General features: G+C 27.0%; 2 protein-coding genes across 4 annotated transcripts in view; one reads left to right on the forward strand and one right to left on the reverse strand.

Annotated features, from left to right (window-relative positions):
* The first annotated feature begins 806 nt into the window (after positions 1-806).
* LOC135922841 (annexin A5-like) lies at positions 807-16686 on the forward strand. Of its 3 annotated transcripts, XM_065457329.1 has the most exons (12): positions 808-945; positions 989-1087; positions 5863-5962; positions 6035-6129; positions 6755-6868; positions 6919-7009; positions 14868-14947; positions 15002-15052; positions 15777-15981; positions 16039-16097; positions 16167-16289; positions 16368-16686. In XM_065457329.1, exons 2-12 carry the CDS (start codon positions 998-1000, stop codon positions 16446-16448), a joined length of 1089 nt encoding a protein of 362 aa, XP_065313401.1. In that variant the 5' UTR covers positions 808-945; positions 989-997; the 3' UTR covers positions 16449-16686. The 3 variants fall into 3 exon arrangements, with proteins under 3 accessions (XP_065313403.1, XP_065313401.1, XP_065313402.1); XM_065457331.1 differs by lacking the exon at positions 6755-6868 and having other exon boundaries at positions 807-945; XM_065457330.1 differs by lacking the exons at positions 808-945; positions 989-1087 and adding an exon at positions 4179-4292.
* The window catches only part of LOC135922840 (transcription elongation factor SPT5-like), a 48435-nt gene continuing 47055 nt past the window's right edge, over positions 16645-18024 (reverse strand). Inside the window, exons 20-23 of the mRNA XM_065457328.1 lie at positions 17836-17945; positions 17183-17278; positions 16872-16959; positions 16645-16810 (exon numbers count right to left, since the gene is read on the reverse strand). Of these exons, the coding sequence (XP_065313400.1) occupies positions 16743-16810; positions 16872-16959; positions 17183-17278; positions 17836-17945 (362 nt within the window). The 3' untranslated portion in view covers positions 16645-16742. The remainder of the gene's footprint in view (positions 16811-16871; positions 16960-17182; positions 17279-17835; positions 17946-18024) is intronic.

Below are 18024 nucleotides of genomic sequence, written 5' to 3' on the forward strand. Positions count from 1 at the left end.
TTTTTAAGCATCTTAAATTCATAATAGGCAAGATAGGTTAATGTATCCTAAATATCCCATGTTTATTCGTTCCATTTTCGGTGGAGCCCATTTTTCAAAAACCCTTTTTTCTAAAGTTCAGCTCCAGCATTTAGTTAAAGGAAGATAAATGGCAGAAAGCCACACGGATATGGCGGTAGGATTAATACATATATTAAAAAATGGTGTAATAAAATTTAGTCAATTGTTTAATAGATTAAAACATCATAGTATGAATATGAACACATGATTTATATCAAATTATCATAAATTTTTCACTTAAAATATTTAATTAGTTTTACCTCAAATAAATTAATAATTTTTTCTAATCGACTTTTTTTAAGCATAAGATTTACTTTGGGGTATTTTTATCCTGTGTCTTTTAATTAAGGTCATTTTATCCAGGTCATTTATGTCCGGGATTCGGAATTCACCATATAAGACCTGGACATTATTTTCTTTAAACCAATTTTCAAGTTATACAATATATAATTACTTTTTTTAATTGATTGTTCATGTTCACCCAATTCATTACCATTCTGTACAACTGTTTCAAGGCCAATTTCTATTGTATAAACTTTTCACATACATTTTTTAAGCATAGATCAAAAAAGAGATTTGTTAATATAATTTTAACGTCAATTTAATAACTATTCTTTTAAATCCTCTTTAATTAATTTTTTTTTTAATATTATAAAATGTTATGCAATTAAAACACGATGATAAACATAAATTATGATCTTTATTTAATTTTTTGTATTGTTTAAGATTTAAAATTTTTTTATATGACATTTGTGAAAAATCCGGCAAAATGAATATTTAATCATAAAAAAATATTGCCAGAGAGATATTATCGAAAATTTTGTTTCTTGTTGATATCCTGTAATTTTCATTAGAATAAATCGATATCCTAATTCCCATTATAAAGTAAAGTTTAAAAAATAATCATATTAAAATCAGTTTTCTTTAGAAATAAAACATGAAGTATAACATAGTTGAAATTATCATGATATGGCTTACCTTACATTTAACTCAGTATAATTCTCAACTTACCACATCAGATGAATTAGTAATTAAAATATATACATAAATATCATTACTATAGTGCTTACATATTGAGCAAAAACATTAAGCGTTAGATTTTTTTATGACAAAAGTAACATTTCCTAATTTGCACGTTATCACTTAAAATATATTATTAAAATAAAACGCAAAACGCTTCAATTTATAAGAGATATTTATACATTCCCTTTTTTCTTTCCAATTCTCAATTTACATTGGCGATACAACTTAAGCTTTATATAAGGTTTGATTGGACAAAAAAATAAAACAGAATTTTTTATCGATAAAATAAGGCATAGTTTTGTAAGAGAATTTATGAGGCAAATCAAATAACCATATAACCCCGGAATCCCTTTTTAAAATTTGTAGAAACCGAAAGTGGCTCTAACAAAAGGACAATAACTTTGTGCAACTGTAGTGTGATCTGTGATTTATTTTAGAGGATTTTGCTCATTGCTGCTTAACATAGTTTGAAACCGGAACCTGGAATGTCAAATCTAAGAGCCCGGAACCTTAAAAAATTTAGAAGAATTGAATAAAATCTTTCCCAAACAAATAATAGACGTTAATATCTGTGAAAGTCCTTCTGCAACTCCATTTTTTAAAATACTATTTTAGACTGAGGTCTATAATTATTTTTATTAACAAATACTTTCATATCTTTTAATGACGCCAATTATTCGTATTATAATATTTTAGAGCAATTAATAATTGATATCAATGTTAAAAAGATACAAAATATTAGAGACCTGCAGAGGTACCATTTGCATGGTCTGGCGGATTTCTCCTAAGAAATATTTTCAGACCCGGACCGGATTTTTTATAAATATAAAATATTTATTTTTAATTTTTATAGCTAATAATGGCGATTTAAAATATTTGGTTTTAAAACCCGAGACGCTCTCCAGCCTCAGTAGCGTCACCAGGGAGAGGCAGACAAGGGCTCAAGCCTCCTAAAAATTTAAAGAACGAGAATTTGGAAAATTTAATAAATGTTGGCTAAAAAAAGTCATTTTCAAAGATAGCAAAAAAAACAACAAAAGTTTTTTTGAGTCCCCTGAGATGGTAAAGGCTAGTGACACTATTGCGCAGGCGCGCAACTAAGAAAAATATACTCTTTAGCAAATTTACCTGTTCTCGTAAATATAATTTTAAATTAATAAAAACTCTCCCCCTAATACCCCACCCCCTCTCCCCAAGAAAGGTATACAATATATCACAATAAAGGAGAATTTGAAAGTTGGTAAAACGACTAAATTTAATATTTTTAGAAAAAAAGCATTTTTATAATTAAAAAAAAGTCAAACCCCCAAATTATTTTTATAAAAGTCTAATATAGCCAAAGGCATACATTAAGTGGACCTAAAAATATGAAATAAAATTTATGTGGGAAAACCCCACCTAAAAGTGACCCCCCCCCCCCCCCCCCCCCCAAGTACCCTGGATACGCCTATGGCTCAGCCTTTATATTCGGATTAGGTTAGGATTAGACCTATCCAAAAACGAATAATCAAATGGCATTATTTGTTAATAATCTACTATTTGTTATTGTGCAAATAATTAATTTACTATTTTATAATATCAAATTTTGAATAATTTTCATAATTAAAATTTGTAAATCGTATAAAATTAATTTAAAAAATAATTAACTTAATAATATATTTTTAAAAAAATATTTATTGTACAACAATATAATTAATTAATTAATTTTTATCCATCAACAGAGAATAGGAAACTAATGCAGTTAGATCTAATTATATATACCATTTTTTGTCTAAGCTAGAAGCCTTCACTTGGAATATCGGTCTCCGATGTAATGCGATGTCCTAGATCCTAGAATAAGGTTAGAGTATGATTGCCCAAAGTTATTAGAAATTATTAGTATGAATAAATAGCTGGGAGGTAAAGCAGAAGAATAATTTACTTCGTTCTGCGTTGACAATAGCATCATAGTTTAAGTTGAAGGGCGCGGGGTCTACATCAAAAATATCTCAGGTTAAGAACTTACCACTCTTCTATGGAATGTTGGATAAACCATCAGGACCTTTACCATCTGAGTTACAAAGTATAGTCGGCTCAAGGGTTGAAGGAATTTCAACAGATTTCAAGGCATGAGATATAGTATCATTACATTTTGTTTGTCTTAGAAATATACCTCTATATCGTCAATGCAGGGAGTGGCGACTTTTCTAGTCAACAGGAGTTTTACAAAGTGAACATGAGTATATTATAAATATATCGCAATTAATTCCGAGTCTGATGGCATACCTCATCGTTTTTGAGTAGTAAACAGATTACTTGAAGATATGCTTTAAGAAATTCAACGAAATTAAAAAGAGAATGGAAGGTTCCACAGGTTGACTTGTCGATTTAAAATATGTGACGGAGTTGCCAAAAAGTAAACCCCAATCTCTCTTCAATGACGTTGGGAGAATCACTAGGGAAGAGGATTTCGCAAGAATGGCCTTAAAGAATAGATGATCTGGATGAGTAGTTAATTTTCTGATGATTGGGTCACATGATATACGCGAAAATTTGACTGAAACTAAGGAAATGTTCGTATTCCTATTCCACCTGCTTTGTGGGTGGGGGGGGGGTCTGCTGTAGTCAGGATAATTCTCCAAACTTAAAATTGACGATTTGTTCGGTCATTATTTTGATCTCTTGTTCGTAGGGAGCAAGAATGGCAGGTGGATATCTGCAAAGTAATTTTTACGCAGCCCAAGCCCGACCCGAGCCCGAGCACACATATTTTAGTCCAACCCGACCCACCCGAATAATATTTTATAATTTGAGTTTGAATAAATATAATAACTAAAAAAAAATATGTGTATCTATTCATCGCCACCTAAATAAAGGTTTATTTGACGGCCATAATCTAATCAAGATATATAATAAGTTGCATTTTATTTAATTTGTAAAAAATATTATAAAATACAATCGAATCTAAAAATTATATAATTTAACCATATTTTCATATATTTGTTATCAGCATATCGACCCTTTTTCATATATGAGTTATATTTCAGAAATAATTTATTGTGTATACCATCAGCAGTATCTTAACTTTCTAGAAATTGTCGTGGGATTTGGAATGATGCTTTTAACATCAATATTTTCATATATTGAGCCAATTTTGGCAAAATATTGGCAACAATCAACAAAGCCTTCCCCATGCATCAAATGATCTCAAATAACGTCCACAAAACATGGTGAGCACCTTTGTACACTCTTTTTTTTTTTTAATTTGGCCCAACTTTTGAGTTTTTTGGAATCAGTAAAGGCTATCAATTGTTAATTGACTCTTTTTACTCTTTTGTAAATACGCATTTATGCCTTTCTAGTTGATCTTTGCATAATTAATTTAATAAAAAATTGCAGTTTTCATCATATATAAATGAAAACTTTTTGGGACCTTAGATTTACAATTGGCATTTTCCCTTACTTCATATTCATTGCTCTTAATCTTTTCACCAATTTTTTTAATTTGGCATCCATTGAAATAATTTTTTTAATATGAAAATATGAGGCTCTTTGAATAGATATTGGTAAAATATATATTGTTTAACTTGATAAAACATGAAGAAAATAAAGTATGTAATAATATCGTTAACTATGCAATGCAATGTACTAAAATATAATAACATAAAATAGTTTAGTATATGGTTGTTATATAAATTATAAAATAATATTTAAAAATGACATGTTATTCTGATTGAAATTTTAAGGGGAAAATGTGATAAATAAAAAATGATATGATTTTATAATTGACATGAAATGAATTTACGATATTTATATTAATATATTTTTTCGGGTCGGAACCCGGCCAGAGCCCGAACCCGAATTTTTTTTAATGTCCGAACCCCACTCGAGCGCGAGACTTGGGTCGGGTCGGGGTACGGACAGCCCGTGCAGTTTTTTAATGGAAGGATATTGAAAATATGAGTTGATCGTAGGGTGTAAAGAATCTTCGGAATTACAAGGTATGTATTCAAATCGAATTATTTAAATAATTCATTTTTTTAAATATTACAAAAAAAATTCATACGAAAATATATTAACAGATTTTTTTAAAATTGTTTTTTCTTTATAAGGCACACGATTTTTTGACAGCAAATTATTTTTCACCTGAGAGAAGCCACCGGCAATTGATATACCTTATTAATCACATTATCTATCAAATTGACAGATTATAAATAGAAATGATAAATGATTAAATTTTATTTAAAAAAACATATTGATTTTAATAAAACGAACGAGTCGAATAAAACGAAATATTATTCGTTTTATTCAATCAAATAGTAGCTTATTCTTTTATTTGTTAAATAGGCCTAGTTAGGATAAATTACATGTCTTTTGGATTAAAGCAAAAATTAGAGAAAAAAAATTTCAGTTTGAAATCAGGCATGCATATAGTACTTATTCAATGTATTAGATCCAAACGCCGGACTTATTTTTTCAGGCCTAATCTGTCCCTATAAAAATAAGATTTATAACCAGACCAATCTGACTAATATTGTTTTTTTCAAAAATCCAAATTCAAATAATTAAGAAATTTATAATAAGTCCCGATATGGCGAAAAAAATGTAAAGAAAAAATATTCATTAAAAAAAGGAAAGGTACGATTTTTCAGTGAAATAAAGATTTCAGAAAAATTGTAAGCGAGCGGCGCTAAAAAGAGATAGATAAAAAAATATTTGGTGTTTTACCATTTTGCTATGCATATTATTTATTTAATACGGAATATCTTTATTATATCTACGAAATTATTATATATATAGATACTAAAAAATGTTGTAAGACAAGGGACAATAAAAAATTATCCTTACTTAAATGCAACCGCCGATGCTATTGATTTAAGACAAGCCATGAGTGGACTGGGTAAATCTAATCTACTAAACAAAATAAAGTCTACTAAATTAATTTTTTTTTAAAAAAATTGAAATTTCTTAGGCACCGACGAAGAAAAAGTTATCAATATTATGACAAAGAGATCCAATTGGGATAGGCAGCAAATCGCCGCAGCTTACAAAAATATATTTGGAAAGGTATATATATATATATAGTAATATTTATGTAGCATTTTGACTGGTAAAATATCATAATTTACATTTTCCAATATAATTTTTATAAATAAATATGAAGTTCAGAACTAAATTTTACTGCTATGAAACAAGGATTCTGCGCAGAACTGAGAACACTTTTCCCCCAAATCCGTTAAGAACTTGGGCCCAAAAATATTTCGGATTATGAACCTGTATTTATTTTTTCTTGAACTCAGTTTAGATGGGTCCAAAAATTATTATCATTTTATGATTCATTTCTTTAAAACAAAAGTTTAAAAATATATATTAAGTTACCTCCTTCCTAACTTAATTTTTAATATCATTACTCCTAATGCATTATGATACAAATGTCCTAACTTGATTAGAGTTTGTCAGTAATTAATTTTTATAGATGTAATAAAAATTAATTATTGAAAAGCTAATCCTTTTCAATTTACTTAGATCGGCTAAAACTAACAAAAAAAATCCGAAAACCGCATCGAACCCAGCAAAATATATTCGGACTCAAATCCGTGTTTGGTAATGCTTTACCGGTTTAAAATAATATTTTAATTTTTTAAAAAAATAATTTAAAAAAATAAAAATTGCCAAAACATTTTTTTTTTAGGATTTAAGTTATAAATTAAAACGGGAATTTTCCTTCCACGCATCGGAAATGTTGCAAGACCTATTAATTCCCCCCATGGATTATGATACTCAAGTTATTTATTCCTCAATAAAAGTATATTCCAAATCTTATAATTCAAATAAAAAATATTAAATTATTTTTAGGGGTTATTTACAGATTTGGACGAAATAACTGGCGTTCTTTGCTCTAAAAATAATGATCAAATTGCTGAAATCAAGAGAATCTATTTAAAAAGTTAAAAGATATTAATTGAAAATTATTTATTGTTTAACAAAGCTTAAAGGCTAATGACATAGCTACATAATGGGAAGAAGGGAATAGGGTAATATGACCCTAATTATTTTATTAAAAGTGGGAGGGGGGGGGTGAGAAAAAAATAGGAGACAACAAACTAGATTTAATTCTCAGTCCTCCTCTACACCCGAGTTTACCACATACCCGTATTCTTATTGTTAATTTAGAGGAAAAATGATTGAAATATGCTTGCTCCTGAGTCCATCTCCGTTGCAAAATTAAATGGTTCTAGAAATTTTCAATAAATTTTCATATTATTCCAGACAGGCAATGAAAAGAAAACCCCAAATAATTATAAATATTTATATATTTTTTGAAAATCGCTATTTGATTTTATATTGGTATTGGAAAATAAAAATATAAGGTATTAATTCCACTTCTAACAGCTTCCTACCTTTTGTCCTATGGAGAGCAAGATGGATTTAAATTAAATGTGTCTTTTTGTATATTTATTTAGCAGCATTTAAGATGAAATAATTGAGCTGGAAAAATTTTGATCAATTTAAAAAAATATATGATTTATAGAAATTGTCTTCAACATGGTCGTTAATTATTTTTTTTCTTAAGGGAAACAATTGAATATTTCGATCTCTTTTCATCATTTTTTTAAAAATAATTAGAATTGGTAAATACTCGAATTAGAATATAAATTATAAGTAATAATAAAAATTATGCCAATAATATAAAATATAATGAAATTGGTTAATGGCCTAAATTAGATAATATTAAACATAACTTTCAAAATGGATCACATAACATTCTTTGGTTGAATATGTTCTTTATCCATATTTATAAAATTATTGGAGCATTTAAAGATTTATTTTTTGCATTTTAAATAGGCTATTCTATTTTTTTTAAATAATTCGGTTCGAGCCGGGTCGGGCTAAAATTTTTCAATATAATATCATTACATTTTGTCAAATAAATTGATATCTTTTTAAATTGCAAGAAACAAGGCGCTAATATTTTTTATTTGTAGATTATTTATTTTACAAAAAAAAAATTAAAATTTTATATATTTAAATAAATTCAGGTTGGGTCCGGCGGACAAATAATTTTTATTTTGGGTCAGGCTTTTCGGGACATATAAAAAAAAAATCGTTCAGGATCAGGCCGGACATATATTTTGAAAAGAATTTCGGGCCGGGCTTGAAATATTACGCCCGATCAAGACTAATGTACATAAAGGATTGTTCTAAATTATATTTTAACATTCTTATTAATGATATGGAAGAATACAGTAAAGAGGAATTAATTTATCGAGAAAAAAAATCCATTTTGCAACAATATGGTTATATAACACTATGATACTCAACCGACGCATTGTAAAGAATTTTTGCTAGTAACCCGCTCTAGAATTGGTTTCCTAACAATTTTAAATAGATTTTAATTCTTATACATTATAGTTCCAGTCCCAAGGGTTATGATTCCAAACTGGCTGAAACATTTTAGGTTGGCCAAAAATGAAAAAGAGATAGAATTCCCAAATTAAAAACTGAATTCATTATTCAATTAAAATGTCTAAACCTTTGCCCTTAACAAGAGTTCGCTATGTAACCATTAATTTTTTTTAAAGTTAATCTGCTTAAATTTTATTATTTAGACATGGAAAAAAAGCCTTTTAGTTATAGTTATATCTCGTCGTAGCTCCACTAAATTAATTACGAATTTAGTCCATTTGCCCAAGTATGTCAAACTAATTTGGAATTTTTACATCCGATCAAATAGTTTTTTAAAAAAAATTTAATGTTTACATGCAAGTAATTGATAATATTAATAAACTAATTATTTGACTAAATTCGTTAGTAATTTGATTGAACTAGGACCAGTATAAAGATCTCATGAAGGGGGGGGGGTGTCACTATTAGGTGAGTTTTCTGCCATAAATGTCATTGGAGGTCCTTAGGACCCTAATTGTAGACCTTTGTCTATGTTATATGTTTTTATAAAAATAATTTCGCTTTTAACTCTTTTTTATAAAATTATTTTTTTCTAAAAATATAGTTGTTATTTTAAAAAATTATTGACTTTATTTTTCTCTCAAATAAGTGTTTATAGATATTATTGTACATATTTGAGTAAGAAAGAGGGAGGGGGGGGGGTGATATATAGGGGGAGAATTTTTATTAAGTTATAATGATATTTACGAGAACAGGCAGATTCTGATGGGAGGGGGATTCTTATCTCTTGAGTACCTGACAAGGTATTAGCATCCCTTTTTGGTAATGATTTAATTATTGTTGTTGTATGATATTAAATGTTAAAAAAAAATAGGTATTCATTTTAAAATATATTCCATTTTTTACTATTTATATGCATTTATACATAAGTAAATAAAATTTGTAACATCATTTGTTAGTCATTTAATTAAAAATCAATTGTTCCTTTTACCGTAGTGATAAGTAACTGGTCATATATGGTAAAATTGTGTATACCTTTTTTATTTCTACTTAACCAAACCAACATTGTTAACTAACTATTATAATATATTAACTATTACTTAATTTTAACCAGTATTCAGTGCAGCAAATTTTATTTAGAAAGGTGCTGTCTCTAGACCATTAATCATTTGTAGTTATAAACCTTTATGCCAACACGGCGAGATTTAGTTCTCTACCTCCTTGAAAAGATATATGGAGGCAAAGTTTTGCTATTTCCCTCTCCCTCGTTATTGTAGACTCTTGCTTTTTAAAAATCGCACTCGCTTCCTGGATACATTATAAGAAATAAAACATATAAACTGAACCAGTTTCTACATGAATGTTCGGGGAAAGAAGTCATTAGACCATATATCATTTAGGAAGATAATAATAGTCTGTATTACAACAGGCCACTTCATCTGCTTGAGCTAAACGGTATAAGTATTATAATTTCAATAAACATATATATATCCACAATGATTGATCTGCCCTTTAAAGTATCAAGACACTTGTTAAAATATAATGCTTTGGCCACCCTCACTAGCAGGGCAGGGGCGTTGCTAGGTAAGTAAATCAAGATTTTTCAACATTTTGAATCTTCTTTTAAAAAAAGGATTCTGATTCACTGAACGAAAAATATAGAAGCATTAAGGCAAATCTCTTGGGTTGGTTCTCAACCTTGTTTTTATTTTGAAACAGAAAAGCAATGCTTCATGTTCCATTTATTCAAAAATACAATTAAAGGTTTTTTTTCTTTTAATTTATTTTAAATTCAATACCAAAAAAATAAATAGAAAATATTATATAAACTATTGTCGATTTTTAAAAACAGTCCGTTTTTTTGTTCATAGGTGGCAGACAGGTTTGTTTCTATTAAAATCTCAAGGCTTACATTATTTTGGCTAAATTAATCAAACCGTTTTTAAAAATCGAACACTAGTTTAAACCAATACCAATATAATATTTTATTAATCTTGGGCTTTTAATATTTGTTCCTGCTCATATTTTGGAAGCTTGTTTATTTCATGGAAAAATCTGAAAATGCAACAAATTACTTTTATATCTTGAATTTAAAAAAAACCAATAATCACAGCCAGGGATGTGAATCCGTCAAAATTTTAGCCCGCGGTTCGGGCTCGGTTTAAAGTAAAAAATAGGTGGGTTCAGTTCAGATAAATATTTTTGAACCCGGGTTTGGTTCTGAGTTCAGCTCGGGTTTAAGAATTTCTGAATTGATAAAAAAAAATCTATATTTAAATCATAATTAAAAAACTTGACATAAATTTGGTATAAAAAATAAATTTTTTATCTTATTTATAGGCAAATATAGTTATAAAAATACAAAAGTTTACAAAAACTGTCCTATACGATTTTTAAGTTAGATTTTTTTAAATTAACAATATCTAATATAATAATTTTAACTTTGACTCACTTTTTAATCTTTGAAAATATGTAAAAAATTAAAAATAAATGGCATAAATGAATTTAATTGTTTAAAATTTATTAACATTCCAATAAGAAACTTTGAGAATAAACTAAAAAAATTTTAAAAATGGCGTAAATGAATTAAGTTGTTTAAAATACACTTCATTTTATTTTTTTTCTACTTTATTCTTTATTTTATTAAAATTTTTTTACATAAAACCTATTTAAAACAAATATAATTTATAAATTTATAATTATATAATTAAAAATAAAATTCTATAATTGAGTCCCCAAAAAGGAATCATAATTGTGTCTAAAAATTTCTATTTGAATTTTTTGTCGAATAAAAAGAAATTCTCTGGGTTCATTTGTGAAAAGTCGTATTTTATTACCCAGATTTTTTAAAAACATTAATATTGAAGGCAAAAAATGCCCGTTAGTAGAAGTCACTACTGGAGTGAATATGAAGTTTTTAAAATTTTTGTATTTGTTTGTCTTTTTAACTACTGCCTGTGTTATTAAATTGAAATTTATGTTTGAAGGGAATGATGAGACACACGTGTAATCCCATATGAGTGATTTGCCGAGGGCCCAAGGTATGGTTGTCATACCATCAGGTCTTAAACCATCTACTTGAGATAAATTTGATGGTTCAAGATTGTTTGGAATGTGTGCAGCTGTTAGGCTTCTATTTATTATATGGTTTACAGCTGAGTGGCGTTGATGTCGCCCTTGACTAAAAATACAATTTAAGCCATGTCTACTCTTTGAGTCAACGGGTGATTTGCATTTGATGCAGGCATGAGGCTGTACTATATCGCAACCTAAACGTAAACCAATGGTTACAATTAAAATATTATAAAATCTCAATTAAATTATTAATATTTGTATTTATTTACAATTATAAATATTATATGATTTTAAGCAATACACTAAACTCGGTTGAACCCTGGTTCAAATAAAATTCTCGGGTTCGGTTCGAGGTTTTGAAAATTTTATAAATAGGGTCCAGGTTCAGATTTTTTCAAAAATCCGTTTTCTTCTCTGGGTTTTGGTAAGGTTCGAATCCCTGATCACAGCATCATGAAATTTGATGCTTTCATTCTTTTGATTAAAAAATATACTTTATGGTTTATACCTAATAATGTATGTATATATACCACTAGATTAGCGATTCCTTGATGCTGTAGCGTCATTTTATGTTTTACCGGGTAACTAATTGACTTAACATTTATATGAATGACATTATGTCATTCGACGTGAAAACATAAAATGACACTCAGGCTGACTTATATTTATGTAAACTTTTAAATGCATTTAATGAATGAATCACCAATCGAGTACTCATTGTTTAGATCACGATTGAATTATTTTTCTCAATAATAATTACTCTAATGACAAACTTGATTTTCTTTTGACTAAACTTTAAATTCACTCCCCTTTAATCAGTTTTGAAATGTTCTTCAAAATAAACAAATCTTCAAATATTTTTGATCTCTGGTAAATTTTTTCAGAATGCTCAATAGGATTATCTAAAATTCTAGATTTTTCTAAATAAATCTTGTGATTCTTTGTGCATAAAAAATATTTTATGATGAAATCACAAATTTTTTTAAAAAATTTCTATTTTGTGATCTTCAAAGATTTTTTGCTCAAATTGTGCAAAAAAGTCCAGAAATCTTTATAAAAAAATTTCAATATTAACCAGTATTTTTTGCTGTGATCCAAACTGAACCTTTTACCGTTATTTTTTATCGAACTTGAATCGTTAAATGATTTTCTGTCCCAGCCTGAACCACCAAAAATGCATGTGAACCGGTTCGAAACTCATGGTCTTATGCTTATAAAATAATGTGAAAGGTTATTTCCAGTAAATTTCAAAAATTCTAATTCGTATCCGAATTGTTTTAAAATTGATTGATAAGATAGTCATAGTTTTCATAAATTTTTGTATATATATTGCTATTTACTACATTTTTTCATTATTTTTAACTTCCCCTTTTTATTAATTAAATTTTAAAAAAGCTTATTAATGGCTAGGGATAAATTAAATACAATTTATAATAAATAGTAGTATTACAAATGATATATTTAAATAAACATGGAATTAAATTGTTATAAGAGCGGAAGATTCTAGTAAAAATAAAGCAACATCAATGAATGGATCTTTATCTGAAAATGATTTATTAATAAGTTTTCTTTAAGAAAAGGATGACATAAACAATCTCTATTAGAACGATCAAAGATAATTAGAAATATTTTAGTTGATTAATATATATTAGATTATTGGCAAAATCGTAGTAATCGATTCCACGAATTATATAAATTGTCTAATGTTATTTAGTGTCGGCTACTCAAGATAGCATAGAGATGTTTTTCAATATTATAATTTAGGATGCAATTTGACTAAAGTGAAAAATATTTTAATTACATCTCAATAATATTTTTTTTAAGTAAATAATGTTCAATACTGCAGTTAAATTATGTTTTTGTTATGATGTATAAATTAGGTTATATTTATCATGTGCAATAAGAAAATAATCGTGTTATATTATGTTTTTAATGATGAAATAAAAAAAGTACTTCTATATATAAAATTATTATGCATGCTTGTATACAAATGGTGTTTAGAGGTTAAAACCGAACCGATGCTTATTTTAGAAGAACAGATGAATCGTTTTTATCGGAACTCGAACCGAAATTGGTTTTGGTATGGATCCTTGATTTTTTGGTCATTTAATGTACGACTAATTGATCCTTTTAATGTAAGCGATAAACTTATTTCTTTTAAACACTCTTTGACTTGTTTTTTTGGATGTATTTTACCCTTATATTTAGTGCTGTAAACGTTACTTCAAAAAGAAACATGCTACTCATTACGTTTGAAAAAAGGAACGCGTTAATCGTTACTTAAAAAATATTATATAAATTATTTATTTTCCCATAGATAATGAAAATAAAATTTAAAAAATATATATATTTTATAAGATGATTTTGTATTTTATTTATTTTTACTAACGATTTATTTTCAAAATTTTGATCAAAAAAACAAGAGCGCTTGTTCAGCACAGCTTTTGCTGTGTCAAACACATGTTCAACTTACGCGGAGGATGGGAAATTGTATTATATTTAATAAATAAAAATTTTAATTGGAGGAATTTATTATAATTATCTAAAGAATAATCTTAACTTTCAGAAATTTTTATTAAATCATCTTCATTCAGATTCTGATCAAATTTTTTTTATATTTAACATAATTTAATCTAATTTCATATTTCTACCTTCACATGCTTTTTTAGATTTGAGCTGCTGGACATCGAGGTTGAAAGAGGACCCACTAGCACTACACTAAGTAGAGATTTAGTGCCCTTAATTTTCTTTATTTGCGTAAAAAATGTTTTATACTGGGATCAGGGCAAAGTTAAATCATCTTCACCTGAAGAAATAAGTGCTATTGACATGTATTCTTTATAAAATAAATTATAATATTAGAGAATAAATTAACATCCCTAGATCGATTCAATATTTATTAGATTAACAATCTTGTAAAATTCAAAAGAAAAAAGTAATAAATAATATAAAAATGAAGAACTTTTGTGATTGATGTGAATTAAAAACTCGGCTTAAATTATTTATAAAATCTTTAAAAATATATATATAATAGAATAAATTTCTTCAATATTTTTTAAGAAAAAATTTAAAGAACGAGTAACGTCTTGTTTAATCGTTACTAAAAAAGAAAAGCGTTAGTAACGAAGGGCGTTCTCTTTCCCCAAAAGATAACGTCGTTACTTTCATCGAACTTACTTTACAGCACTACTTATATTAGTGAATTGAAAGACAAAAGACAATATATAAAATATCATAAAAGTGATTTATGAATCGATTAGCAAAAGGTGAGGTCTAAATTTTTTTTATAAAAGATTAACATTATAATTCTCTATATTTTATAGAATATGCATGGACAATTCAAGAAGCTATAAAAAGTGACACAACAGATCCAGTATTGAATCTTTACTTGTTAATGTTGAATGTAAAGAGTATTTACCCATTGTTTTTATAAACATATATTTTTATATGATCTTAGACACCACGTCAAATCGGTATACATTATGATCAAATTGAAGAAGATGCTAAAGTAAGGATGATCAAATCATAACTTATGGATCATATACATATTTATTTAAGCCTAATCAAATAAAAAGCGAATAATTTACCTTAATTTAGTGTTATTCACATAGATGTACAACTTATAATAGATAGAATATATAATGTAAATTAGAGATCTGCAAATCACGGCCAGACCCGTACCCAGTGGTCTATTTTTTAAAAATAATTTCGGTTCGGGTTGGGCCAAATATATTTTAAAAAATTTCGGGCCAGGTCGGGCTTAAATTTTTAAATATGATATCAATGCATTTTTAAAATTCTTGCAAGGAACAAGGAGTTAATATTTTTATTCGTAGAATATTTATTTTACAATCAAAAAAATATTAAATTTTTCTATATTTAAATAAATTCGGGCTAGGCGGACAAATAATTTTTATTTCGAGTCGGGCTTTTCCAAATTTTTTTTTTAAAAAGGCCGAGCTTGAAAAATTTGACCCGATGCAGATCATTAATGTAAATTGCCCATAAATATTATAAATAAAATAATTTGCAAAAGAGTTTTAAATCATTTTTTTTAAAAATATTAATATTTAATCGACTATTCTTATTCAAACAAATCGCTTAATTTACTATTCAATTCGAATTTCGTTTTGAATAGTCCTAATATTCAGCGATATAGAAAGTGTAAACTACTTAGAGTGTCTGATTTTTTTTAAAATGACGTTTTATTTATTTACCATTAAAAAATCAAGCTAATCATGGCAACAGATATCCAACATTTACATGCAGACAATTTGTTATTTAAAATTTTAACTTTCAGAAGCAAAGATCACATAGTTAAAGTATTAGACGCTTACCAAAGGTTGGCAAAAAATGGCCTCCATTCCGCTTTAGACCAAGACATTTCAGGGGCAATTACCAAACAAGGAAAAGCGGTCAGGACGGTTAAAAACTTAAGTATAATTTACGAGCACAGACAAAACTTTAATATTTTTTTCTTCTTCTAATATCAAGTTGAATGTTACAGCTCGCCTCCACGTTTTTATGCTCAGCAAATATATAACGCCGTCAATGTAATTTTTAAAAAATACGCCTTTTTTAAAATAATTATGTATATCATTGGAATTTTATTTTTATTAAAGAGATTGGGTACGCGGGATAGAAATTTGTTCAGACCTATTATAGCCAGAAGCGAAATCGATTTGGAAGAGATCAAGAATGAATTTAGAGAAATCGCTGGAATGGAACTTCAATCTAAAATTGAAGTCTGCAAATATTTTTTAAAAAATAACAATTTTCATATGGATGCACTCTAATTTTATATAATTTTTTTTTGCATATAGGAAGAAACATCTGGATCGTACAAAAAAGTATTAAGAGGAATACTAGAAGGCAATAAGAAAATTATCAATTTACAAACCTAATTATGGTTGTTTTTGTAATCATCCAAAATTCACATTTTTTTGAATCAAAACTTTTTAAATTTAATTTTTATGCGCACATACCTAATTATGGTTGTTTTTGTAATCATCTAAAAATATTTTTTTGTATCAAAAATCTCTTTAAATTTAATAAAATTGATTTTTATATCAAAGTTGTCAAATGAATAAATCATGGCTTTTAAATAATTTATTTTTTTAAAATAAATCAATATATATATATGAAATTAAAATTCGTTTTGATAGATTCCGTATTATATTAATATATATAAATAAGATTCAGTCGTTTGCGGTTCCTTGAAACTTGCAAAGATAGTGTAACGGTATCAATTGTATATCCTCTTCCTCTGTTAAAAAAAATATATTGTATAATGGTGGTAAATGCACCACATAAAATTTAGCTTATACCTTCAACTATCTTAACAACTCCGTCTTCACCTTCAATGTTGATTAATTTACCGAGCATATCTCGAAACTCGCCACAAAGCACTTTAACCTTTTTAAATGTTTAATGAAAAAAATATTACTATTCATCTGAAACAAATAAAAAAAATCGAAAAAAACTGTTTTGAATATTCAAAAACATTTTTTTTAAAGCATTAATAATTAGAATATCAAATCAAATAAACTGTTTTGTTAGTTTTAAATCAAGTAAAGTAAAATCTATTACGTTTTTTTATGATATTTTCAGCTCAGAATAAATTTATTTTAAAATGTACTTTATCATTTATATTTGGCAACACAGGTTCTAAATCATGCGATAAGATACTTATCGTCTTTTCATCGTCTGGTAAAAAGAGTGAACACATGTTATTCTGTTAATTTATAAATAATATTAATATTATAAACTTAAAATAGTAAAAATTAATCACAATTCGTGGTTAAAACTTATAATAAAATTAGAAGCTATCTGAATCTGATATACCTGCAAAAATGTGAATATAATCTTTGCATTATTCGTACTGAAAATTAAATTCTTTATAAATATTTTTAAGAATGAATAAGGATTAAAATTTAAAAAAGTGATTTATCGATGTGAAAATAAGTTTAAAAAATGTAAAGTCCTGCAAAACATGTTAAATACTTACAAATAATTTCGAATATTTAAGAATAATTCAATCGAATAATGGATAAAAATTATTCAATGAATGTATTCATAAAAAAAGAATCAAATCGAATAATAACAAATAATTCATTTTATGTATAATTCGAATCTATGAAACGAACATTATAATTAGATAATATTATGTGAAAATGTTCAGGTCCACTGAGTAATGAAAAGTTTAAATTTTTTTAGATAACTACTGACACTTATGTATTATAAACATAATATAAGAAGTACAATTGGGTAAATTTATAATTTAAAATTTACAGAAACGCCTCTTAGTATTCCAATGTTTCCAGTCAATTGCGAATCGTGGTAAGATTCCTTAATCTTAACCACCAAATCATTCGTTGCCCAGTCTAAAAAGTTCTCAGAAGCTAAGAATATAAAAAAAGAGAAAATAATGTTTATTTTAAATATTGTTTCTAATTTCTTTTCTTTCAGAAAAGATTTTAT

This window comes from Gordionus sp. m RMFG-2023, chromosome 1, assembly GCF_954871325.1.
Source record: "Gordionus sp. m RMFG-2023 chromosome 1, tfGorSpeb1-WG-v2, whole genome shotgun sequence".
Lineage (NCBI taxonomy): Eukaryota > Metazoa > Nematomorpha > Gordioida > Chordodea > Parachordodidae > Gordionus > Gordionus sp. m RMFG-2023.

Coding starts and splice junctions, on each gene's coding strand:
- LOC135922841 (XM_065457329.1), top strand. CDS start 998: ATGAAGTATAACATAGTTGAAATTATCATGATATGGCTTACCTTACAT. Junction 15,982..16,038: donor CAGGACGGTTAAAAACTTAA/GTATAATTTACG, acceptor TCTAATATCAAG/TTGAATGTTACAGCTCGCCT. Junction 16,290..16,367: donor AACTTCAATCTAAAATTGAA/GTCTGCAAATAT, acceptor TTTTGCATATAG/GAAGAAACATCTGGATCGTA.